The sequence below is a fragment of the Ranitomeya variabilis genome, chromosome 2 (assembly GCF_051348905.1).
Source record: "Ranitomeya variabilis isolate aRanVar5 chromosome 2, aRanVar5.hap1, whole genome shotgun sequence".
NCBI classification, from domain to species: domain Eukaryota; kingdom Metazoa; phylum Chordata; class Amphibia; order Anura; family Dendrobatidae; genus Ranitomeya; species Ranitomeya variabilis.
In genome coordinates this window covers 453784978-453812360 of record NC_135233.1, presented here as the reverse complement: position 1 = coordinate 453812360, position 27383 = coordinate 453784978, and the positions used below count along the sequence as shown (strand labels likewise).

At 43.2% G+C, this 27383-nt stretch overlaps 2 protein-coding genes across 22 annotated transcripts in view; one reads left to right on the top strand and one right to left on the bottom strand.

Annotated features, from left to right (window-relative positions):
* The window catches only part of NRXN2 (neurexin 2), an 845479-nt gene that overhangs the window by 103779 nt on the left and 714317 nt on the right, over positions 1-27383 (top strand). The window lies entirely within an intron of this gene.
* LOC143809579 (uncharacterized) lies at positions 4035-4865 on the bottom strand. The gene is made up of 4 exons (XM_077292623.1): positions 4853-4865; positions 4705-4762; positions 4546-4629; positions 4035-4344 (listed from the first exon to the last, which is right to left on the bottom strand). The coding sequence occupies exons 2-4, from the start codon at positions 4759-4761 to the stop codon at positions 4129-4131; spliced, it is 357 nt and encodes a 118-aa protein (XP_077148738.1). The 5' UTR covers position 4762; positions 4853-4865; the 3' UTR covers positions 4035-4128.

The window sequence follows — 27383 nt, the reverse complement described above, 5'->3', positions numbered from 1 at the left end:
CGCTGCCATTTGTAATGGTTGGGGATGAGGCCTTTCAGATGAGTGAAAATCTCCTGAAGCCCTATTCAAGTCGGGACTTGAACCGCACAAAACGGATCTACAACTACAGACTAACCAGGGCACGCAGAACAGTAGAGTGTGCCTTTGGGATTATGGTGTCCAAATGGCGCATTCTAGCAACTGCAATAAATCTAAAAATGGAGACAGTGGATGAGGTAGTTAAAGCCTGTGTGGTTCTCCACAATTTCATTCTGGCTAAGGAGCGACCCACCATAGAACTTGATGAACCTGTTGCCAACCCTTTGCCTGATTACCGTCATCACCCGCTGCGGTCAACAGTTGAAGTAGGCCACATGCGGGACCAATTTGCAGCGTTTTTTGATTCTGACATTGGACGTGTGCCATGGCAGGACAATATGGTGTAAAATGTACTGCTGGTTTCGGGTCTGCAAATTTATGTTTGGAATGTTAATGTTTTTTCAAATAAAATAATTGTGATTTACTTTCTTCACCATGTCTCCTATCTATTTCCTTAACAAACCACTTTGGGTTTTTGGGCTTAGGTTGTTGACGTGAGTCCTGTCTTGGTTCACCATTAGCTTTTTGCCGCAGACTGTATAGACGATGTCCGTTATTGTCGCAGTATTTGTCCAGTACTTAACATCAGTATTTGTAAGCCTAAACCAGGAGCGGTAGTTAAATTCTTTTAGTGGTGCATATCTGTTTAATGTACTTTTCCTCACATAGTTCCACTCCAGGTTTAGGCTTACAAATAGTGCTGTAAAATACAGAGCGAATACTGACAGTGTGATGGCAGCCTACACCAGAGATCTATAGTCATCAAGTCAGGTGTCTGAACTAATGAATTCATGATGCTATTTGCTCTTGAATTCATTTTTCCTGACACTTGTCCGGGTGAGTATAGATATGCCATGTACATTGTTCCTTCACTTTGTGTGAAATATATGTATATGTACCAATAAGATAAAATGGAGGTAATACAATGCATTTCTAAAATCAGCAGGTCAGGGGTCATAAATAATGTTTCGGATAAGAAAGGACCTGTTGAGTATAGTTGTGCTGTGTATTACCACCATTTTGTCTTCTGTGTGCGACCAAAAGTCACGGAGTAAACAGAAAGAACTGTTTTTGGAGAAAATACAAGTGTTATTTTTGGGGGCAACCTCATATCTCTCAACCAAACACACCAAGCTTCAGTGTTCTGCTAAGTAGGTACTGGAGGTTGGAGGTGGCCCCCAAAAATGTGTTTGACGCATAATTTGTTATTGGCGCATGCTGTGTGGTGACGGTGGCGAAATACACAATTAACCAAACCTTATTGGGGCAAAAAACACAGGTTTATTAAACACACACAAACCAAAAAATTAACTGCGCCTGCTTGGGGTTGAGTGCCGATATTGTGGGGTGTTGAGTAGTGAGGTCTGGCTTACTGTAGCCGACATAGGGGTGGCAGGAGAAGGCGCTATGAAACTACTGGGGTCAGGATATTCAGGGATAGGGCTAGACACATGAGAGGATTGAGACACACTGGAAGGGTGAGACAAACCAGACATTACAGACACATTGGGAGGTGAGGGGGGAGGGATAGCTATGGTTTTTTGTTTTTTTTTGCCTTTCCCCTTCCTTGTTTTGCGCGGGCACGTTGTCGTGGTGGCAGGGAACGCCAGGGCAGGGTCCGGCAACGGCAGTCTGGTAGTGGTGGTGCCAGAGAACACCAGGGCAGGGTCCGGCAACGGCAGTCTGGTAGTGGTGGTGCCAGAGAACGCCAGGGCAGGGTCCGGCAACGGCAGTCTGGTAGTGGTGGTGCCAGAGAACGCCAGGGCAGGGTCCGGCAACGGCAGTCTGGTAGTGGTGGTGCCAGAGAACGCCAGGGCAGGGTCCGGCAACGGCAGTCTGGTAGTGGTGGTGCCAGAGAACGCCAGGGCAGGGTCCGGCAACGGCAGTCTGGTAGTGGTGGTGCCAGAGAACGCCAGGGCAGGGTCCGGCAACGGCAGTCTGGTAGTGGTGGTGCCAGGAAACACCAGGGCAGGGTCCGGCGGCGGCAGCATGCTGGTGGCAGTGGAGGAGGCCCAAGCAGGAGCAGCAGTTGTCATGGTGGTGGCGGTGGGCTGACCCACTGCACTGGGCATGGTGGTGGTGCTATAATACGGTCCGGAAGTGTTTGGAATGGAGGTGGCCGTGCAGTGGTATGCAGCAGATGTCGGCATTGATGTAAAGCGTGACAGTGTGGGCACTGTTGGAAATGTCCCCACTGTCTGCTGAAAATACCGACTGCTGCATAGCCTGCACGTAAGCAGCATTGCAGGCCTGCATAACAGTAATCTGGAGCTCAGGACTAAGGTGTTCCGACATGCCCTGTTCTATCTGATTAAAAAAATGATGTGCTGGCCTCTGGAGGTCGGCTTTCACTTGGGCAAGGGCTGTGGTTACCTCCTGGATACGTGTGCTCATATGACTAATGGCAGTATCCAGTCGGTCACCCATCGCCTTGAGTCCCTCATGGAAGACCGAGCTCAAGTGCAAAAACTCGGGCATGAGTGACCTGTCCGCGGCCCTCTGCCGCTGCCGGGAGGAGCCCATAAAAAATTGGCTAGAGGCAGAGGACTGGGGAAGGGGAACACCTAATGGACCAGCTTCCTGGTCTCCAGGTTGTGTCTCAGGCCCACTTGCTGCAGCGCTGGAGGATGGCTGGGACGGGTCCGTGGCTGACTGATGAAGGACCGCTCCAGAACCTGGGCCAACAGTGGAGCTCCAAGTGCTGCGGAAAAAAAAAAAAAATATTACAAAACATTTACAAAAAGATAACTGAACAGTTAGATACACATTCAGATAGGGAAAGGTCACACTACTATTTGTAGTGAATTTTACATCAGAATTTGCAAGCCAGGAGTTCAACAGTAGGAATAAAAGTTTCATAAAACAACATGCTATACTTCTGCATGCATCGACCAGTCCTTGGGGATTAAAAAAACTGATGTAAACTATGAAGAGATGATGGAGACAATACAAGCCATATCTCTATACAAGGTATTGGTATGCCAAAACCTGGAGAGGAACTATGTGAGGGAAAGTATTCAAAGAACACGTACCCCACTGCTGCATCTATCAATCAATCAAGGTTTCGGATTACAAATACTGATGGGAAATACGAATTGACGACAGAGGACATACAAGCCTCCTGTATACTCACCAGGACAAGTGTCAGGAAAAATGAATTAAGGAGCCATTGGCATCCTGAATTCATTATTTCTGACACCTAACTTGCTGAGTATAGATCTGTTGTGCAGGCTGCCGTCACACTCTCAGTATTTGATCAGTATTTCAAATCAGTATTGGTATGCCAAAACCTGGAGAGGAACTATGTGAGGGAAAGTATTCAAAGAACACGTACCCCACTGCTGCATCTATCAATCAATCAAGGTTTCGGATTACAAATACTGATGGGAAATACGAATTGACGACAGAGGACATACAAGCCTCCTGTATACTCACCAGGACAAGTGTCAGGAAAAATGAATTGAGGAGCCATTGGCATCCTGAATTCATTATTTCTGACACCTAACTTGCTGAGTATAGATCTGTTGTGCAGGCTGCCATCACACTCTCAGTATTTGATCAGTATTTCAAATCAGTATTGGTATGCCAAAACCTGGAGAGGAACTATGTGAGGGAAAGTATTCAAAGAACACGTACCCCACTGCTGCATCTATCAATCAATCAAGGTTTCGGATTACAAATACTGATGGGAAATAATGACCAGCAACAAATTGCATTATACACCATTTTTTTTTTCTTTTTTAACCAATATACTTACGTTCTTCGTGCAAGGACTGGTCTCAAAAACGCAAGGATGCGGTGGTACTTGTATTTGCGTATCCTTGCTGCAGAACCACTTGGAAGCCGGCTCTCTTGGCGCAGGTCCTTGTTGAAGCGGTCCTTCATCGATCTCCAACGTGTTTTCACTTTTGACACTGTTGGCAAAACAAAACATAATAGTTAGGACAATGGTCTTTTGACCATGGTCACACAACTGTATGTGCTGTGAAAAAGTAATGACTTTCTCACATCATACACAGTTGTGTGAGCATGGCCAAGGTATTGACTACATCACACTGCATTGCGATACTTACCAAATGCAGAACGGACCCGAGCCGGGGCATTGGCCCAGCCATCCCACAACGCTGCGGCCACCTCATTCCAAAGCCTCCGGATCGTCACATTGTTGGCGTGCAGTGGATCCCGGGTGTCCCACAATGCGACTCGCTCGTGAACCAGGGAGATGAGGTGTTCATTCTCAATTAGGTCCTCATCCTCCTCTGGAACCTAACAACAAAAAGTACATTAATATAGGAGGCGTTCACATACGGAAGACAGAAAACAGAATCAGAGGAATGGCATGAATATTGAAGTAAAAAAAAACACTGGTGCTGAAGCAAAAGGGAAAGAAAGAGAGAAGTAGAAAGAAATGAAGATTCAAGAATTATAAAGTGAGGATACAATACACATTCAGCCAGCTATACTTACACGATGCCGCCGTGTTGCCCGGCCGTGACTACGCTGCTCCTGCCCAGTCTCCTGCCCAGTCTCTTCCGCTGTAGAAGAAGTGGTCTGAAAAAGGGAAAATATACATTGTCATATGTGTAGATGTGACAGTGAATACAATCTGAGGAGGTGAATACTCACTTCGCTGACATGTTCCCCTTGTGCAGGCCCAGGCGTTTCCTCATCAGAAGAAGACATTCTGATGTGTGCAGAAAGAAAGGAATGACAGAAATTAGGGCACATAGACACAGATTATAGAAAAGAAATGCATTGGATAGGATATACTCACATAGTTCTGAGGCTTGTTTGCTGCTCCAAGGGGCTGTGGGGCGTCTCGTCTGCAAGGCAGTCTGCTGACTAGTGACCTGCAAATGTCCACTCCCTCCCTTTATCACCTTGTATGTGGGGGGTGGCTTATCAGTGTCTAGACATGTTTTTCTCAATTGAGACGCATGCGTCGGTAAACGCAAGCAAACGCATGTACTGAAAAACGCATGCGTTTACATAGACTACAATGCGTTTTTTGGGCGCAAACCTTGCGCAATCAGCCGCATACGTTTCCAGGCGGCAAATTGACGCCTCTAAAAATTACTACATGTTGCATTTCCGCGCCAAGATGCGTCGTCAAACGCGGCAAAACGCGAACATAGAAAAACGCATGCGTCGTTAATGTTAAAGATAGGAATACACAACGCATGCAGATATTTGCGGAAGAAACGCTGCGGACACAACCGCAAATGTGAAAGCGGCTTTAGCAATCCAATACTTGGCCATTTACCTCCTCTTTCCTATCCAGACACTTTTTCAGGGGTTTTTCATACATGCAGTTTAAAGAACTATAACTTTTTTCTACTTTGGATATTCAAGTACTTTTTGCATCTTTTTTTCATGATACATGGGGCTTCATTTTAATGTCACTCTTATTTTACTTTTCGCTGATATTAGGCGATATCAGTGGAAAAATAAGCTAAATAAGTGTCTGTTTTCATCATTTTTTATGACCACTAAGGACTTCTACTATAATAAATTTAAAAATGTGTTCCCAGTTCTCTAACAAATATTTTACATAATAGCCTTTATTTTTTTTACAGCATTTGAATTGACAGTGGCATTTTTTAAATATATTTTACCTGTTATTTTGTATTTATTTATTTTTCAGTTATCTTACACATTTTGCCTCCCCCCCTCTCCATGAGGTCATAAAAGACCTTTGGGGGCATGTAAATATTAAAATATTTTTATTTTCATCTTGTTTCCCTTGTAACTGAGCCTGGTATATTAGCCCAAGTTACAGAGGAGAAGCAGAATGTTGCCTGCATATAAAAGCAGTCTTTGTCTCTTATGACCCACAAACCCTTGCTCCATCCCTATACACCTTTTTAGCGCTGTGTATAATCAATGGAAAAGGCACAAACTGTAGTAAACAGGCTATATGGATTGGCCTGTTTAAATTGGGTCAATTGGAGATGATATACACAATGCAGGGCAGCCATTTTTAAGTACAGGTTATACAAGCAATGATAGCTCAGATCAGACCTGACTTACCACCATTTTTTTCTTACTTGATCCATCCTCTTTGGATTGCTCATATAGTTACTACTATTGTTTGTTCTATGTTTCTAAGTATGTTTAATAAAATATAATTCATTTTATCTATGTGTATGAGTATTTTAATGAATACTTCAATTCATACGCAGGCTGTTATATGGAGTAAACCACTCCTTAATATTTTCTCCTTAAATATTAATGGAGAGGCAGGTAGCGACATGTCTCTACCCATATATAAGGTTGTATGCTCTTTGAATATTTGAGCATAGATTCTTCTAAGCAGCTGCCTAGCACTCTGAAAATGAAAATGGTGGAGGCCCACAAAGCAGGAGAAGGGTATAAGAAGATAGCAAAGTGTTTAAGTTGCCCTTTCCTCACTTTGAAATGTAATTAAGAAAGGACAGTTAACAGGAACAGTGGAGATCAAAATAAGGTCTTGAAAACAAGCAAAACTTCATTAAGAGCTACTCATAGGTTTGCTAGAGAGGCAAATCAGAACACCTGTATGACTGCAAAAGACCTTCAGAAAGATTTAGTAGACTGTTGAGTTGTGCTACGTTGTTCTACTGTTCAGAGACACCTTCACATTATGGCCTTTATGGAAGAGTCATTAGATGAAAACCTCTCCTGCATCCTCACCATAAAATTTAGCATCAAAAGTATGCAAAAGAACATCTAAACAAGCCTGATTCATTTTGGAAACAAGTCCTGTAGATCGATCGATGAGGTTAAAATAGAACTCTTTGGCCATAATGATCAAGAGGTATGTGTGGGAAAAAAAGGACACTGAATTTAAAGAAAAGAACATCTCGCCAGACATTAATCATAGAGGTGGATCAATCATGCTTTGGGATTGTGTTGCAGCAAATGGCACAGGGAACATTTCATGGGAAGAGTGAAGAATGGATTCAATGAACTTTCAATACATTCATTCAAATATAACACCACCTGTAAAAAAAAGCTGAAGTTGAAAAGAGGATGGCTTCTACAAATGGATAATGATCCTAAACACATGTCAAAATCCACAATAGATTATCTCAAAAGGCGCAAGCTTAAGGTTTTGCAATGTCCCTCACAGTCCCCTGATCTGAGCATCATTGAAAATCTGTGGCTAGAGCTCAAAACAGCAGAGGATGCAAGATGATCAAAGAGTCTCACAGAACTGGAAGAATTTTCCCAGGAAGAAATGGGTGAAAATCCCTCAAACAAGAATTGAAAGACCCTTGTCTAGCTACAAAAAGCATTTATAAGCTGTGATACTTGCAAAATGGGGTGACACTAAGTACTAACCATGGCCAAACTTTTGCATCAGTCCATTTTCATTTTTTGTAATTTTTTAAATGTGAAAAAGACAATATAGATATTGATAAAATACAAATTAAAAATGTCATCTATTACTTTAGCCCTTTTAGAGATTATTTCATCTTCAACTTGCTTAACTGTTCACAATAACAGTAATTTTTACCGGGGGTGTCCAATCTTTTACATGCCATTGTATATATTTTACTACTAGTTCAGTATTATGCATTTTTATGATTCTGCCCATGCTGTACGGGACATCCATGCACTGATTCTACCCCTCCATGCACTAACTTCCCAATGAAAAAGTAATCTATATGAACATGCTCAGCCAATCTGAGGAGACAGAGCTGCAGGGAGGAAGGATGAGGCAATGATGAGACACAATGAGATAGGAGGACATCATTTGGATGGGTTCTAAAGGGCCAAGAATTGTTAAAAAAAAATATATAATACTCACCTCTACCAATGCCCCAAGACTTCTTTTATCTTCAAAGTAGATTCGGCACACCTCCAATCAGCGCTGGAGATGCCAAAGACCACTCTGAAGATGTAATGGGCCCGGAGGCAGCTAGAAGAGTTTTGGAGGACCAAGGAGCTACACAGAGGACCGCTGACAGCAGGGCAATGGACTGGTCCTGGTTCCCCATGCCCTAAAGATCATGGGATCTCATAGAACCACAGTGAAACTCTTTGGAAGACTTTGCGGGAAGCAACTCAACCAAAGAGTTACAAAACAATCTGAAAGAAAATCTACAGGTTTCAATAGTTTGAGCTAAGGTCAGTGTATATTATGCAGAAATAAAAGATTTATAGGACAGCAGTGAGCAGAAACCACATAATCGGTGCATTACATTACTGCTCATCTCTAAGAAGCGGTTTGCGATCATGTCCTATAAATAAATAAGCCATAAAGTAAGCACAGATTTCGTCATATTTGGCATAATGACAACTTGCTATTACTAAAGCAACCATGAATTCTGCACCATACCGCGACACTCTTCTAGATGTAAGAAACACCATTTTCGTGAACAATATCAATTTCATATGACAAGGATACTAAACAATTACAACATCAAGAAATATTATTATTGACAACACCGATATCGAACGATAAAAATAACGCACGACAACAATATCCCTACGTAAATTGTAGTGGATGGTCAGCAAATAAAAGCATAGCAACAAAAGTGTATAAAAAGAAATTATTTTATATCTCAAACCAAATGCACAGTAAAAAATTGATAAAACAAAAATCATTACACGAAGAAACAAATATTTTTTAAGCTGATGGTCATTCACATATTATTATAATTACCACAAAGGAACCCTTCACACGGTGCCTCCTTTTTTGCCACATTGGTGTGGACCTCATCTCTATTGGAATGTCCTCTCCTTGGCATGGCCTACCTCTCTCAGAGACACATCCCTCAATGCCAACCTTCCCTCAGTCTCTCAATTTCCTTTCTTCCATCAATTTCCTCTCTATCTTCTCCCCCTTGTGTCCCACTTTGGGTTCATTATCCCCTACCTGTGACTTCACCTGTACATCTCCTCCACCAACCTGGATACACTATGTCTCACCTTGTGAACAAAGAACTGTACTCAACAATCTGTTTATTATGCCTACAAAGGATCATTAACACACTCTATTTAAATTACCCAGAGACATGTTGAGACATGTTGATCAGTTGTTATCACCTCCTATTAGTTGTGATACAGTGGGACATTTTTGTGCCTTCAGAAGCCTCTGTACTTTAAGAGGTCGCAAACATTGATATGAAGCTTCTCGATCACCACTTCTAGAGCTCTTTTACAAACTGAGCAAAGGCCTAACTTTTAGCTCTACAATACAATATGATATGCATCCATTTTTCGACATTAAATCTGCATATCTTACACAGAGGATGAGAATGATCATGGTGGCTCAGTGGTTAGCACCGTTGCTTTGCACCATTCTAATCCTACCAATGACAACATTTGTAAGAAGTTTGAAAGTTCTTCCCATGTTTGCATGGGTTTCCTCCAGGTTCTCTGGTTTTCCTCCACCCCCAAAGACATACTGATAGGGAATGGAGATTGTGACCCCCAATTGGGACAGTGATGATGTCTGTAAAGACCTTCAGAATATGATAACAAATTAATAAATAATAATACACAAATAAATAATATAAAGATCTTCAGGACTTTGTCATGCAAAATGGTTGCCAGTGGCAAACCACACAGCAACTATGGGAAGGCATATATTGAGAATGAGAACCCCTCCATAGCCGACAGGTGCCCACTATTTTACACAGCAGAGACCTAGATGTAACTATTGAAACTATATAGTTTCAAGCTAGCTCTGATTATAGCAATTTTCCTCCTTAGATGCTGTGCTGAATAGTGCATGGCATCCAACTGTTTATATAAAAAAGGAGGACCATCTGTCACCCCCATTATGCGCCCCAATGGTTTATTTATTATATAGTATGAGCCATAAAGAATATGATTCTTTCTTGTAAATTATTTAATTTCTCCAGATTCTCTTGAATACTGGCACCTGGTCAAAAAAATTGTGGAGTGTATATATAGCCAGCTTTACATTTAGTGTATGCAGATAATGAGTGACCTACCGGTACATCTGTTTCAAGAAACCCAGATGGATGTGACAGGTATAGCTAGAAATCAATTACTGATGCCGTAATTCCTCCAAGAAAATGGAAGTGTGAGATGATGAAAATAATTGCGATATTAGGGCTACTGATTCGGATCCGCGATGAGAAATCTCAGTTATTAAACTCCTAGGTCTGATTGTAGTTACAGAAGACAAGAGGGATTGTGTTGAATGCGCACCTGGCCCTTTGAAAATGCATTCAATGTGATTAGCGAGGTATCACTTTTATTACGGAGGAAGGTGACATTAAACATAAAGCAAGAAATTTGTCAAATACATCGTTATCTTTTGAATAAACCACAATTCTGGTTGCAACACTAATTGACAAGCAATCATTAAAATCCTTGTATGTGAATTAGAAAATAAAACATTTCAATTGGAAGCATCTTGTAATATGAGGAAAACTGTGGAGGGTTTAAGAGAATAAAATGTTCTCACTCTACTGGTAGCAGATGTCTCTATGTTTCTTTGCCTGCATTACTTTCCAGGCCCTCTAGCATCCTCTTCCATTACTTTCTCGAAAATGAATGAACAATTAATTACTATGTGTGCTGATATGTAACACTGAGTCATAGCGAGTTCCAACCATCCTCTGATGAACTAAGCCATCAATGTGCTTCAATTATTTTTCCACTGGCTACTCTGTTAATACGGTTTAATACCATGTGTGAAGTCGTTTAGAAGATAAAATACTTTCCCCTTCACTTATGGAATCTTTCTAATGCATTCTATAAAGTCTGTAAAAAAAAAAAAGACTGTGAGCCTCCAATAGAGTAGTGCGCTAAATCCTATTCCTGGTGTCCTTCTAGAAGAAGGGCTAAATTCTACTATCGGCTTATTTATGTGCTAGGACCCCAGCTGCTCCTTCATCCTTCCTACTAGAAGAATATGGATACTGCTCATGTTACAGAAGCTGAAGAGTGGGAAGAAGAAATGGGATGATAATCAGATGCCTTTTCGTAGAGAGAGAGAGATAGACTGGACCAGTCGTTCTTTCTTAGAAAACCCATGTAGCCCTGTTTTGATTAATTGAATTACATATTTTCGAGTGGGTACCAACTCTCTTTTTCAACTCAAATGAATACATTAAAAAGATTATAAGAATATCCTGATAGAAATATATATATACTCCTTAGGCGAGTAAAGCTCTCCAAAAGATCCCTTGCCACTCTTGCTTGTCCTTTAGGCAAGTAAAGATCTCAACGAGATCAAGTGCTTCTGTTGATTAGTTTTGCAGCTAGTTAAGTTCTCCACGAGAACCTACACTCCTAGTGACCATACTTTAGGCAAGTAAAGATCTCTACAAAATCATGTGTGGCAACCCTGGGGTCCAGTCGCCACAGAGGTGCTGCACCTCATACAGAGGTGCTGCACCTCATCCAGAGGTGTGGTATCCCACTCTCAGGTAAGAAGGGAGCACTACGCAGGACTCTAAGGCCGGCGTCACACTCAGCGTATGAAAATACGGTCCGTTTTTTATGGCCGTAATACGCAGAAATGTTCCCAAAATAGTGATCCGTATGTCATCCGTAGGCAGGGTGTGGCAGCGTATTTTGTGCATAGCATCCTCCGTATGTAATCCGTATGGCATCCGTACTGCGATATTTTCTTGCAGGCTTGCAAAACCGACATCTAATGGATTTATGGGCTCAAATGTTCGTTAAAACATATATACAGTCTATATATATATATATGCTGTATTTATATTTAATTCAGCGCGAGATAGCACAAAAGCCGTTAATTCAATTGCCGGCTTTTGCTATCTCCTTCACAAACCCGACAGGATATGAGACATGGTTTACATACAGTAAACCATCTCATATTCCTTTTTTTTTGCATGGTCCACACTACTAATGTTAGTAGTGTATATGTGCAAAATTTGGGGGCTCTAGCTTGTAAAATAAAGGGTTAAATCGTGGAAAAATTTGGCGTGGGCTCCCGCGCAATTTTCTCCGCCAGAGTGGTAAAGCCAGTGACTGAGGGCAGATATTAATAGCCTAGAGAGGGTCCATGGTTATTGGCCCCTCCTGGCTAAAAACATCTGCCCCCAGCCACCCCAGAAAAGGCACATCTGGAAGATGCGCCTATTCTGGCACTTGGCCACTCTCTTCCCACTCCCGTGTAGCGGTGGGATATGGGGTAATTAAGGGTTAATGTCACCTTGCTACTGTAAGGTGACATTAAGCCAGGTTAATAGTGGTGAGGCGTCAATTATGACACCTATCCATTATTAATCCAATAGTACGAAATGGTTAATAAAACACACACACATTATTAAAAAGTATTTTAATGAAATAAAGACACAGGGTGTTTTAATATTTTATTAGACTCTTAATCCACCTGAAGACCCTCGTTCTGTAAAAAAGGAAAAATAAAAAATCAACAATATCCCATACCTTCTGTCGTTCAGTCACGTCCCACGATGTAAATCCATCTGAAGGAGTTAATGCTCCTGTCTGTAAAATTTTGGGAATGAATGGAGTGTAGGGGAATGTCCTGTAGTTGCCTTGAGTCATGGTGATGCGCCCTCTGCTGGATGAACTCATATGAACTCGAGCGTGGGAACTTTTCCCAGGCTCGAGTTCACATGAAGACATCCAGCAGAGGGCGCATCACCGCGACTCAAGGTAACTACAGGACATTCTGGGGGCAGATGTTTTTAGCCAGGGGGGGCCAATAACCATGGACCCTCTCTAGGCTATTAATATCTGCTCTCAGTCACTGGCTTTACCACTCTGGCAGAGAAAATTGCGCGGGAGCCCACGCCAATTTTTTCCGCGATTTAACCCTCTATTTTACGAGCTACAGCGCCCAAATTTTGCACATACACACTACTAACAGTAGTGTGGAATATGCAAAAAAAGGGATATGAGATGGTTTACTGTATGTAAACCATGTCTCATATCATGTCGGGTTTGTGAAGGAGAGAGGAAAAGCCGGCAATTGAATTACCGGCTTTTCTATAGAACACCGCTGCATATTTCTCGCAAGTCACACTGCTGGTCCGTGTGTAATCTATATTTTTCTCGCCCCCATAGACTTTCATTGGTGATTTTTTTGCGCAATACGGCGACAAATGCAGCATGCTGCGATGTTCTACGGCCGTAATAATATGGAGCTGGGCCATAGAAAATCATTGTATCGTATGCAATCCGTATTTTCTGCACCTCTCATACGTCCGTAAAACTCGCTAGTGTGATGCCGGCCTTACACTCACATCCAACACACACCAGTTTAGTCGGGGCACCTGGGCATACCCTTAGGGAGGAAGGCCTCATCCCAGGCTGGATAGGAATGGGTGTTGGGAGTGGGTGGGGTAGGTAGAGTAGGGGAGGAGCTAATTAGGAGGGAAAGTGTGGAGGAGGGAGGAAGTGGAAGTGAGCAGACGTCCAGGTCTGCAGCTCCTGACAGACAGACAGAAGTGTGAAATAGAGACAGAAAGAAGCTCCAGAGGCAAGAAGGGGTCCTAGGGGCATGTGAAATGCAGAAGCCACCCGTGGGGCCCGCATCCAGACATGGAGGGTCCAAGTCGCAGTCAGGGAACTGTCCCCAACTTAGTGAGAAACTACAGGTCTAGCTAAGAAACCGGAGGCTGTGACTTTTGCAAGAAGCACAGACACATCCACCCATACTTCGCCAAAAAGGCAGCTGGATAGAATCAAGGGGACTCAGAGGATGTCGCCCGACCAGGTTTGTGGCTGCTGGCTTGAGACACTGTGGGTAAGGTGCTGGGCAGGAGAAGAGGAAAGCCAGAATAGAGAGACGGCTAGAGAAAGGCATATAAAAGGAGTCCTGGAAAGGTGTATCTAAATCTACCTGGGAGTTTGCTGGACCACAGACCCGGAGGACACTGCACACCTGGCTGGTTGCCATAAAGAACTGTAAGTAAAAATCTGGAAACTACACCTTGCTGTGTCCTTTGCATTATTCCAATCGCACCTGCCTGGCATAGCCACCACCGCCATCTTATATCTCAACACTACATCTGCCCTGGGGTTAGCTCTACCTGTGGAGAGTTGTACCAACTCTGCTGCTTCACCATCTGCCCCAGAGGATCTGAACTGCAGCCACCATCTCATTGCCGAACACGACGGGTGGCATCACAAACATTTCCCCACTATATTTATGGACGCCCAAGGCCACGGACTGGGTCACTGCTGCCGTGACCTTCCCCTTTAAGAATTGCCATGTCGGACCCAGTACCAGGTACCCCACGGCCCCATGGGCGCTCCACATGCTCCTCATGTGCTTGTCCATTTGGGGAGTAAAGATCACAACAAAATTATGCTCCTTTAAGTGCTTGTCCTTTGAGAAGAAAAGATCACTACAAGACCAAGTGCCTCTAGTTTCAGTTCTTTCAGAGAGTAAATATCTCCACAAGATCATGTGCCTCTAATGCTTGTCTTTTATGAAAGTATAGATGTCTCCAAAATCATATGTGCCTATAATGCTTCTTCTTTATTAGACTAAAGATGTCCACACAGTATCATGCATCTAGTACTTGTCTTCTAGGAAAGAAAAGATCTACATAACATCAGGTGCTTCTAGTGCTTATCTTGTAGGAATCAAAAGCTTTCAACCAGATCAAATGCCTCTTGTGGATTTTTACAAGGTCATATGTTTTTAGTAATTGTCCTTTAGGCAAATGGAGATCTCGACTAGATCATTTGTCTGCACACACAGATTTCCCTTTAGGAAAGAAACGATCTCCACAATATTATGTGCCTCAAGTGCTTGCTCTTAAGATGGATAAAGATCTCCTCTAGATAAGGAGCTTCTAGTGTTTTTCCTTTAGGCAGGTAAATTGTCAGGTGCAATTTGGACATTTTTCTCATCATTTGGGGGTCGTAGAAAATTATCAACTTGATATTTTGTAAAGAATTGTATCTCCGTACCTGAGTGGGCCCCATGCCCTCCTGTGTGGGCTCCAGCGGGTCACCCATCGCCCTTCACTGGCCGTGAGGAGCAGGGTGTCACCTTCGGGGGCGGAGCTTGAGGGGTGATCACTCAGTCCATTGCTGGGAGATGGGATGACACTACTCCCAGCGAATATACTGTGCAGGGACCCCAGACCCCCTGGTGCTAGCTGCTGCCCTCAGGTGCTGGATGCCGTACCTACTAAGGCAGTCAGATAGTGTGAATTTCCCTCCAGTCTTCTCTCCCTTCCTCCGGTGTCTCTGTTATCCGGGGTGAAGATTGGGGCGTTGCCCCAGCATGGTCAGGTGACTGCTGGGAGGTAGATTTAAACCTATTTCCTCCTTTTGTTGCAGATTATTCTCAGTTCTGGTGGGTGGTTAATGTCAGTGTTGCTGTGCTTCTTAGGAGGCTCATGCTTTGGTGCCTGTGTTTGTTTTCTCATTGTTAAACTTAGTTTATGCAGTTGCGCTGTGGATTTTTTGGCTCTGGTGTGTTTGCCCTTTCTGCTGTTTGTGTGGCCAGACACCAGGCGCCATGCTGCTCACCGCCTAGGAAGGGTTCTGCTAAAGTCCCCTTTACCAGGACCGGGAGGTGGGTGAAAAGTATACCTGGCCCTCAAGGGTGTACGGCAGTGCTATGGTTAGTGCCAAGTGTGACCGACACACTGCTCTTGCTTGCTAGCAGGAAGTCATTTCACCATCACCCAGCATCAGGGCCGGACTGGCCATAGGGCACTTCTGGCAAATGCCAGAAGGGCCGGTGCCAGTGGTGGGCCGCTCAATCCGCCGCCCCCGCCGTCGCATTCAACTATACCGGCGTATAGACGCCGGTACAGTTGAATGCAATGATGGAGGAGAGAGCGTCTACAGACGCTCCTCTCCCATCATTCCCCGCTCTGCCTCTGACACTGCGGGTGCGCGATGATGTCATATCATCGCGCACCTGCTGTGTCCCGGGCAGACTGCAGCTGCTGAGACAGGAGCAGGAACCAGGAAGCAACGCGGGGCACGAGGAGAGGTGAGGAGAGTTTTTTTTTTTTCTGGACTGTGGGGCCATTCTCGGAGGAGGTGAGGGGAGGAAGAGAAGAGATGTGGGCTGTATATAGTTCTCTGTGGGCTGTGCTCTGTGCTGTATACTGCTGTGGGCTGTATATAGTTCTCTGTGGGCTGTGCTCTGTGCTGTATACTACTGTGTGCTGTATATAGTTCTCTGTGGGCTGTGCTCTGTGCTGTATACTGCTGTGGGCTGTATATAGTTCTCTGTGGGCTGTGCTGTATACTGCTGTGGGCTGTATATAGCTCTCTGTGGGCTGTGCTCTGTGCTGTATACTGCTGTGGGCTGTATATAGTTCTCTGTGGGCTGTGCTCTGTGCTGTATATAGTTCTCTGTGGGCTGTGCTCTGTGCTGTATACTACTGTGGGCTGTATATAGTTCTCTGTGGGCTGTGCTCTGTGCTGTATACTGCTGTGGGCTGTATATAGTTCTCTGTGGGCTGTGCTCTGTGCTGTATACTACTGTGGGCTGTATATAGTTCTCTGTGGGCTGTGCTCTGTGCTGTATACTGCTGTGGGCTGTATATAGTTCTCTGTGGGCTGTGCTCTGTGCTGTATACTACTGTGGGCTGTATATAGTTCTCTGTGGGCTGTGCTCTGTGCTGTATACTACTGTGGGCTGTATATAGTTCTCTGTGGGCTGTGCTCTGTGCTGTATACTGCTGTGGGCTGTATATAGTTCTCTGTGGGCTGTGCTCTGTGCTGTATACTGCTGTGGGCTGTATATAGTTCTCTGTGGGCTGTGCTCTGTGCTGTATACTGCTGTGGGCTGTATATAGTTCTCTGTGGGCTGTGCTCTGTGCTGTATACTGCTGTGGGCTGTATATAGTTCTCTGTGGGCTGTGCTCTGTGCTGTATACTGCTGTGTGCTCTGTGCTATATATAGTTCTCTGTGGGCTGTGCTCTGTGCTGTATACTACTGTGTGCTCTGTGCTATATATAGTTCTCTGTGGGCTGTGCTCTGTGCTGTATACTGCTGTGGGCTGTATATAGTTCTCTGTGGGCTGTGCTCTGTGCTGTATACTGCTGTGGGCTGTATATAGTTCTCTGTGGGCTGTGCTCTGTGCTGTATACTACTGTGGGCTGTATATAGCTCTCTGTGGGCTGTGCTCTGTGCTGTATACTACTGTGGGCTGTATATAGTTCTCTGTGGGCTGTGCTCTGTGCTGTATACTGCTGTGGGCTGTATATAGCTCTCTGTGGGCTGTGCTCTGTGCTGTATACTACTGTGTGCTCTGTGCTATATATAGTTCTCTGTGGGCTGTGCTCTGTGCTGTATACTACTGTGGGCTGTATATAGTTATCTGTGGGCTGTGCTCTGTGCTGTATGCTACTGTGGGCTGTATATAGTTCTCTGTGGGCTGTGCTCTGTGCTGTATATAGTTCTCTGTGGGCTGTGCTCTGTGCTGTATACTACTGTGGGCTGTATATAGTTATCTGTGGGCTGTGCTCTGTGCTGTATGCTACTGTGGGCTGTATATAGTTCTCTGTGGGCTGTGCTCTGTGCTGTATATAGTTCTCTGTGGGCTGTGCTCTGTGCTGTATACTACTGTGGGCTGTATATAGTTCTCTGTGGGCTGTGCTCTGTGCTGTATACTACTGTGTGCTGTATATAGTTCTCTGTGGGCTGTGCTGTATATAGTACTCTGTGGGCTGTGCTGTATATAGTACTCTGTGGGCTGTGCTGTATATAGTACTCTGTGGGCTGTGCTGTATATAGTACTCTGTGGGCTGTGCTGTGTATAGTACTCTGTGGGCTGTGCTGTATATAGTACTCTGTGGGCTGTGCTGTATATAGTACTCTCTGGGCTGTGCTGTATATAGTACTCTCTGGGCTGTGCTGTATATAGTACTCTCTGGGCTGTGCTGTATATAGTACTCTCTGGGCTGTGCTTTATATAGTACTCTGGGCTCTGCTGTATATAGTACTCTGGGCTGTGCTGTATATAGTTCTCTGTGGGCTGTGCTGTATATAGTTCTCTGTGGGCTGTGCTGTATATAGTTCTCTGTGGGCTGTGCTGTATATATTACTTTGTGGGCTGTGCTGTATATATTACTTTGTAGGCTGTGCTGTATATATTACTCTGTGGGCTGTGCTGTATACTACTGTGTGGACTGTGCTGTATACTTCTACGTGGGCTGTGCTGTATACTACTGTGTGGTCTGTGCTGTATACTACTGTGTGGTCTGTGCTGAATACTGCTGTGTGGGCTGTGTTATCTACTACGCGAGCTGTGCTATAGTATGCAGGCTGTGCTGTATACTATGCGGTTTGTGCTATATAATATGCGGGCTTTGCTATATACTATGGGGAGTATATTATATTCTATGGGGGAGGCCATGTTATGTACTATGTGGCTGTGTTATATACTATTGTGGGGGTATATTATATTCTATGGGGGAGGCTGCGTTATATACTATGGGGGGCTGCATTATATTCTATGGGGGGCTACATTATATATTATGGGGAGGTGGGCTGTATTATATTCTATGGGGGTTACATACTCTGGGGTGGCTGCATTATACTCTGTGGGGTGGCTGCATTATACTCTGGGGTGGCTGCATTATACTCTGGGGTGGCTGCATTATACTCTGGGGTGGCTGCATTATACTATATGTGGGCTGCATTATACTGTATCGAGGACTATGGGGAATACGTTATACTATATGAAGAACTATGGGGTGCATTATACTATGGGAAGTGAATTGTACTACATGGATGACTGTGGCGGTGCATTATACTATATGGAGCACTATGAGGATTGTATTATGCTATATGGAGGACTATGAGGATTGTATTATGCTATATGGAGGACTATGAGGAGTGTATTATACTATGTGGAGGACTGAGCAGTGTATTTTAATATATGGAGGACTATAGGGAGTGTATTATACTATATGGAGGACTATGGAGCACATTATAATATATGGAGGACTATGGGGTGTATTTTACTAAACAAGTAAAATGCTGCATATTCGGATTGTTTTTGCTGGAACAAAAAGCCTTGTTGTCAGCAGCACATTGCCAGTGTAAACTGTAGATGTGCTGCTGAAAACATGATACTGTATGGTGATCTATTAGTGATCGTTCTCTCATCATTATTCCTCAGCTGGTGGAAAGAGGCCGGGAAACAAGCGTTGAACAACTTCAGTATTGTCGATCAAACTCGTTTAGCGGCCTGAACTCAGCGCATGTAAATACAACAGAAAGGCTTCTGTGTGATGTGCAATATGTTAGCATTTGGGGACCCATTTTAAACTTTGCCTAGGGCCCCACTTTGCCTAAAACCGGCCCTGCCTACAAGTGTACAAAGATATTATACAGTCACCATGTGACAAGTGGGCCTGTGTAACTTCAAATGCCAGGGCTGAATTTTAGTCCCAGTCCGGCCCTGCCCAGCATAACATATTTATCATGCTGTAAATTTTTTTTAGTTAACTCACCCCTACTTGAGCTGCTTCTCTATGGTGTGGCTATGTAGTCAGGTGGTATTGATGTTGCTACTCCCAACTGATTTTTCTGATTTGCATCGATCTGGAGCACAGTCAACTCTTTGCGATGAAGTTTGAAAATAAAACACGGAATGCATACACATCACAGGAGAGTCTGGAGGCATACACATCACAGGAGACATGGGGCACATACAGAGGGGAAAATAGGTATTTGCTACACTGCCGATTTTGCACATTTTCCTACCTACAAAGAATGGAAAGGGCTGTAATTTTTATTGTAGGTACACTTCAACTGTGAGAGACAGAATCTAAAAATAAAATCCAGAAAATCACATTGTATGATTTTTAAATAATTAATTTGCATTTTATTGCATGAAATAAGTATTTGATCACCTACCAACCAGCAAGAATTCTGTCTTTCACAAACTTGTTAGTTTTTCTTTGAGAAGCCTCCTACTCTGCACTCATTACTTGTATTAATTGCACCTGTTTGAACTCGTTAACTGTATAAAAGTCATCTCAATTACACTCCAACCTATTCACGATGGCCAAGATCAAGTCTAAGGACACCTGGGACAAAATTGTAACAAGGCTGGGATGGGCTACAGGACAATAGGCAAGCAGCTTGGTGAGAAGGCAACAAAAAATGGCACAATTATTAGAAAAGGTGAGAAACACAAGATGACTGTCAATCTTCCTCAATCTGGGACTCCATGCAAGACCTCACCTCGTGGGGTAAGGATGATTCTGAGAAAGGTGAGGAATCATCCCAGAACTAAATGGGAGGACCTGGTCAATGACCTAAAGAGAGCTTGGACCACAGTCTCAAACTTTACTGTTAGTAACACACTTCAATTTATTGTGGTCAGATGAGATTAAAATAGAACTTTTTGGTATCAACTCCACTTGCAGTGTTTGGAGGAAGAAGGATGAGTACAACCCCAAGAACACCATCCCAACCGAGAAGCATGGTGGGGGAAACATCATATTTTGGTGGTGCTTTCTGCAAAGGGGACAGGACCACTGCATTGTATTCGAGGGAGGATGTATGGGGTCATTTTGGCTAACAACTTCCTTCCCTCAGTAAATGCATTGAAGATGGGTCATGGCTGGGTCTTCCAGCATGACAATGACCCTAATCACACAGCCAGGGCAACTGAGAGTGGCTCCTTAAGAAGCATTTCAAGTTCCTGGAGTGGCCTAGCTAGTCTCCAGACCTGAACCCCATAGCCCCGGAGAAGATCTGTATGGAGGAATGGACCAAAATCCCTGCTGCAGTGTTTGCAAATTTGGTCAAAAACTGCAGGAAACGTCTGACCTCTGTAATTGCAAACAAAGGCTTCTGTACCAAATATTAAGTTCTGTTTTTCTATTGTATCAAATACTTTTTTCATGTAGTAAAATGCAAATATGTAAAAATCCTACAATGTGATTTTCTGGTTTAATTTTTAGATTCTGTCTCACAGTTGAAGTGTACCGACGATAAAAATGACAGACCTTTCCACTCTTCGTAGGTGGGAAAACGTACAAAATCAGCAGTGTAATATTTATTTTCCTCGATGTACATCACAGGAGACATGGGGCATATACATCACTGGAGCGACAGCGGACATATACATCACAGGAGACATGGGGCATGTACATCACAGGAGGGGCTGGGGACATAGACATCACAAAAGGGGCTGAGGTGTATACATCACAGGACGAGCTGAGGCTGTCGCTGCAGCCTTCTTTTGTGGGATGGGAGTGCAGAGCATGCTGACGCCGCCCACAAAGTACCAAGGCCAAGGTGTTGCTACTTTTGATATATTTCAGATTATCAGAGATAATGAATGAGAAAGATATCAATTGGTAAATTGGCGTAAATGATATTTAAAAAAAAATACTCAAATTATACGTGCATACTCTTGATAAAAGAAATCCTCTGAGCTGGAATTATATGTGCCTATGTGACTAGCTATTAGATTAAATTATCTACTGGCAATTTTCTGTTGTGAGGTCCATCATTGCATTTCACTATTATGCAAGCTGTAATTATTAGCAGATCACAGTTTGCCAGACATTTATGGAATACAAATACTCAGGTGGATATACTAGAGGACCGGCATGAAACAGCACAGAGTTGGACCCACATAATAATAAGGTTGGGAATAAACAGAAATGAGACTCGAATAATCAATAAACAGGAGATGGACACAACAATGGTTAACGTGCGAATAGAAGACCAGCATTAGAAGAAAAAAAAAACCTGAACGTCCAAACCATTGATGCAGAACTCGGTTTCTGGCTGCAGCAAGTGCTTGAATCAGTAGGAGTCATATTTTTTCTTAGGGCAAATCTTGGACATTTAGATGGCTGACTGCTATTAAGGTTACGAACCACCACTAATGTATTACAAAGAATAATGTTCCTGCCACTGAGAACTAGAAGAACAAATTGGCACATCGAGATACTCAGGCCTGCAAGGCTTAAAGACCTTAAATAATAATTGTAGCAAAACTGAATATTCCCTTGTTCCAACCAGCATTTATATATATTGGTGATCCCATAATTGGAGTAAGTTTGTGTTCACTGTCCATTACCGGTTGGCTGCTCACAAATCGCCCTCCGTAGGTTTTATAAAGCATGATAAACATCCCAGACCAAGTAATTTTTGGACAGAAAGTTATCAGTTACTCTTTGTTCACATTGGTGTTTTTTTTAAGAGAATCTGTCATTTTCTTAAAAGCTAATCAAGTTTAATACCTTGTAAAAATCCCAGAGTTCCCCTGATTCTGCCGCTCTTTTCCGTTTTGCGCTGCTTTACTAGAATGCAGAGATATTCACATTTGTTTGCTGCGTGAAATCTCTGGTTTCAGACCAAATGGATGTTTCTTCAGAGTCTTCTCTGGAGGTGTGTGCTTTCACTCCTCCCTCCCAGATGCTGCCAATCACTGCTTGGCAGCTTAGGAGACTGCTAGAGTGTGATACGGGAGGGAGGAGTCAAAGGGCATGCCCTCAGAGAGAACTCTGAAAAAGTGCTCAGCTGAACTGAAATCAGAGATTTCTCATATTGAGCTCCAAAAGCAATAAATGTGAATATTTCTGCAATGGAGCGACGCAGGGCAAAACGGAAAAAAGCAGCAGAATCAGGAAAGCTCAGGGATTTTTTTCAGAATTTAGTTGAATTTATTTGAGCAAGCAACAGATCAGGTTTAACTTTGTTTTTGTGCTTCAGCTCAGGAAGACAATGCCGGACATCTTATATGCGAAACATCAATGTCACCTGATAGACCCCATTGACTATGGGGAAACATAATACAACATACCCTAATATTATGACCTGTATTTCCAGTGGAAAGCTTCGAATCCAGATGTGTTGGAGCTTTTTTTGTACTTGTTACATTAAGAAAGCAAGTTTTATGTGTAATTATCACGCAACTAATTATTTTATTGGTATACTTAGCATTAGTTCATTTAGCTTGTCTAGCCTTGTTTTTCCCTTCCTTGTTTAATGAAAGGAGAGCTATTACACGGCTAGATCATATAATTTGATGACTGGATGCTGGGATGAAACATTTTTGTCTTTATCTGGCATGGATGCAAGTTATCATTAAGTGGCTAGTGATGAATTATGATAATCAGATGTAGTCAAAGATAATGGGACCGTACACACAGACAGTGGCTTAGGAAAGAAAATAGCATATTCATGCAGGCTGAATGTGTTTACTGACTGATTGCCACTTTTGGCCAGGGTACTGCTAAAATGAGTTGTCCAATTAAAAAAAAACAAAAAATAAGAAATATATATTTATTGTGTCTACACGCTACCAATGCTGTATGTAAAGGGGGCTGGCTGCTTCATTTAGCAGCCGACACAGCACTCTTATATGTAACAGCCCATGTATATTGACTGTCAGCCAGCCCCCTTCACATACAATATTGATGATGTTCCGATAAACAGCTGTTCTCTATCGAGCTCAAGCTGGAAATGGACTTATTGACATCTAGGACCAAAACAGATATCTACAGAGCAGAGAATCAAAATGTTGAAGAAGCACTGTGTACTTACAATTGCTCATTTTGCCTTTCTACCCATCTAATTATTCTCTTATCTCTTGTCTATGTAGATACATTTCCCTGCATGAATCATTCCCCTCTTCTACTCCTGATCCAGCTGTTGCCGCCTCCTCCCCTTTTGCAGAGACTCATGACTCATACAGAGAAAATTGACCTCCTGTTTCTACATAGAGCTTAGAAGGATTCAGCTAGTCAGTTTTTAATCATGTGATGTCATAGACCTAATGAAAAAGTAAAGAATTAGCTGGGTAGAAAGGCAACATGAGCAACTGTAAGTACACAGTGTGGACTACAATATATTAAGAGGATAAAAATTGATAGGAGTGCTTCTTTATTAGGCTGTATAATCTTCTATTTTTGCTATATTCACATAGGTCTTTAACTGCAAAAAAAAAAAATAGTACAGTTATACGATAAGTTCAGTGAAAAAATGTATAGGGTTATTTATTACAAAGTGCCAGTTGAATACTCAATTTTTCTACATTTGGGCATGTCAATAGTCCATTATCATCAAAATTACCTATGCTTGTAACTTAGCCTTTTTCCCCATAATTAATCTCAATACAGTGGTATAATTAATTGATATTAATTGCATCATGTTCATTTTGAGGTTCATAAGCCATCTTGGGAGCAGCGTTCTCTCTTGCGTTGTAAACCCTCCATACAAATACAGGCAGCCAGAAATGGTTCATGGCAGAGAATGGTGATCCATGCCAAATACAGAGACATTGAAGAGTCACTATTGAATCTTGTAACCCAATAGACAGGAAGGAGATATGGAATTTACTTGGGTAAAGAAAAAAAATTTGGAGGTAATATAAAAGACCAATATATAAAGTGATCACAAATCATTAAGTAAGAGAGTTCTTCGATCTTCAAAGTCCTGGCATCTACAGTTAGAATATGTGGTTTTCTTCGTGTTTTATTATAGGTAGAATTTAATTTAAAAATGTTAAAATAATTGTAGTAAATATCAGCTAATTCTTTCATGTCTTCTCTATGACATAGCCTGGATCATTTATTACATTTTTGTAAGCCTACATTTCCAGACTTTTTACCTATTTGGTATACTTTGCCCTTCAATTAACAAGATCATTAAATACGCAATGTGCAATGAACAATAAAATTAAACTCATGCATAAATTTCAGAACAAACATTCAAAACTGCCAAGAACACTAATTTGCAAATGGATCACAAAGCAAGACTGCCATCAAAGTACACTATATGGACAAAAGTACTGGGATACTTCCATATTACACCCACAGGATCTTTTAGGATATCACATTCTACATTCACAGCCCTTAATATGGAATTGGTCTTCTGTTTCCACATGTACACGTGGTAAAAATTGTTGGTACTCCTCGTTTAATGACGGGAAAACCCACAATGGTCACAGAAATAACTTGAATCTGACAAAAGTAATACTAAATAAAAGATCTATGAAAATGAACAAATGAAAGTCCGACATTGCTTTTCAGCCATGCTTCCACAGAATTAAAAAAAAAAATAAAACTCATGAAATAGGCCTGGACAGAATTGATGGTACCCCAGAAAATAATGTGACAAAGGGGCATGTTAAATCACGGTGTGTCCACTAACTAGCATCACAGGTGTCTCCAATCTTGGAATCAGTGAGTGGGCCTGTATATAGGGCTACAAATACTCACTGTGCTGTTTGGTGACATGGTGTGTATTGCACTCAACATGGACCAGAAGAAGCAAAGGAAAGAGTTGTCTCAGGAGATTAGAAAGAAAATTACAGACAAACGTGTTAAAGGTAAAAGTTATAAGACCATCTCCAAGCAGCTTGATGTTCCTGTGGCTACAGGTGCACATATTATTCAGAAATGTAAGATCCATGGGAGGGGGCGTGTCCTAGCTGGCCATGTGAGTGGACACAGGGAAGAGTGCTCCCGCTGCTAAAGGGACAAATATCCTGTGCAAACGTTGATTACTGGACTTTTTTGCCACAAACCGGTTAGCTGAAGGTCTGGGGAGCAAAGCGGTGCTGAGTGGTGGATCCGGCATCAGAGGCAATGACCAGACGGAGGCAGAAGGATGCAGGTCCTGGCGATGTAGGAGCCAGCCAAGATGGTGCCGAGGTCAGAGAAGAAGCTGACAGGGAGAACGCCGCATGTCAACGGCGTATGGAGGTGGCGGCGAAGCTTCAGCAGTATGCCAGAGTGGAAGCTGCAGAGGAGGCAGAGCAAGGAACCGGAGCTGGAGCTGATAAGGAGGAGGATACAGTCCTGGCTGCAAAGCATGAGGTACAGAGGGGGAAGGAGATAGGCAGCATGGCGGGGGCAGGATGGGGGCCTGAAGTCTTAATGCAGAAAGAGAAGCCGACCCTCAGAGATGTTGTTGTGTTGGTCTCCTCGTGCCAGCAATCCCTGAATTCCCTAGCCCTGCAGATGCAGGAGGTAAAAGGGGACACAGCACAGATTAATGCAGCCCTGCAAAAGATGGACAGACGTATGGGAGCGGTGGAGGAGAGGGTGAGCACAGCAGAAGACCACATAGTTAAACTGCAAAAAGCTGAGAAAAAGTTTGCCCAAGCAATATCAGAGCTCGCTGCCAAGAATGAGGATCTGGAAAATAGATCCAGAAGGAATAATATACGTATAGTGGGGCTGCCTGAAAAGACTGAGGGGAGAAACCCCACAGTTTGTTGAAAGCTGGCTGCTGGAGAAAATTGGGGGCACAGTGCTGACAAAACTATTTGCTGTTGAAAGAGCTCATAGGGTCCCGCCGCAGCCCCCTGCCCCAGGAGCGAATCCCCGTACCATGCTTGCCAAAATACTGAACTACAGGGACAGAGACATTATCCTCAGAAAGGCTAGAGAAATGGAGGATCTGACGGCTGGAGGTCAAAAGATTGCCATCTACCCAGATTATTCTGCTGCAGTTCAGAAACAATGGATGAAATTCACTGGGGTTAAGAAACGACTGAGGGAACTAGGAGTGCAATACTCTATGCTGTTCCCCGCAAAGTTGAGACTGGTGGCTTTTGATAAGACCCACTTTTTCTTGACACCAGAGGACGCTACCCAGTGGATTGATACTAATGCGAAAAAACTTAAAGGAAAGGGCGATTGACATCTCGGGGAGATCCGGACGGGAGTTGTTTCTCTGTTGCTGGAGGAGGGATTTGCGTTTAATGGCACATTGGTTAAAGGGTTGAGCAGCGGTTGAGGGCTCGGCTGTGCCATATTGAGTGATTGACCAGAGGGGATAGTAACGATTAATAAGTATGGGGGAGGTGGGTTATGCCGGGTACTGCAAATTGGTTTGGTAATTTCTCTACATGTTTATTTAAGTTGGAATGTTGGAAAAAACAAAAATTGTGGGAAATTCGGATTGTTACTGCAGCGGGAGGCGCATGGAGAGGGTTAAGTAAGGGAGAGTGTTCGCAATGGGCGGTGGAGCCCCACTCTTGATGAGAGGAAGAATGTGTTGTATTGGGTGGGTTAGGGGGGCAAGTTGGGAGTTGGTAGGGGGGGTGGGAGGGATTAGACAGCTCATACTAGGAAAAGTGGAGACTATGAAGGATCATGAGCCGTATGATGGGGGACCGCATTAAAATATTGAGTTGGAATGTAAGTGGCCTAGCGGATAAAACTCGGCGGGCGGCAAGTCTGCAGTATGTTCGACAACAGAGGGTCTCAATGATATGCCTGCTGGAGACACATTTAGTGCGGGAAAAGGTGGATGTATTGAACAGGCGCTGGATACAGAGGGCATACCATTCTACCTTCTCTATGTACTCTAGGGGTGTGTCGGTGTTGGTGCCTGTGGGAGTGCAGTATGAAGAGGTGATGGTACAGGAGGATGTGGA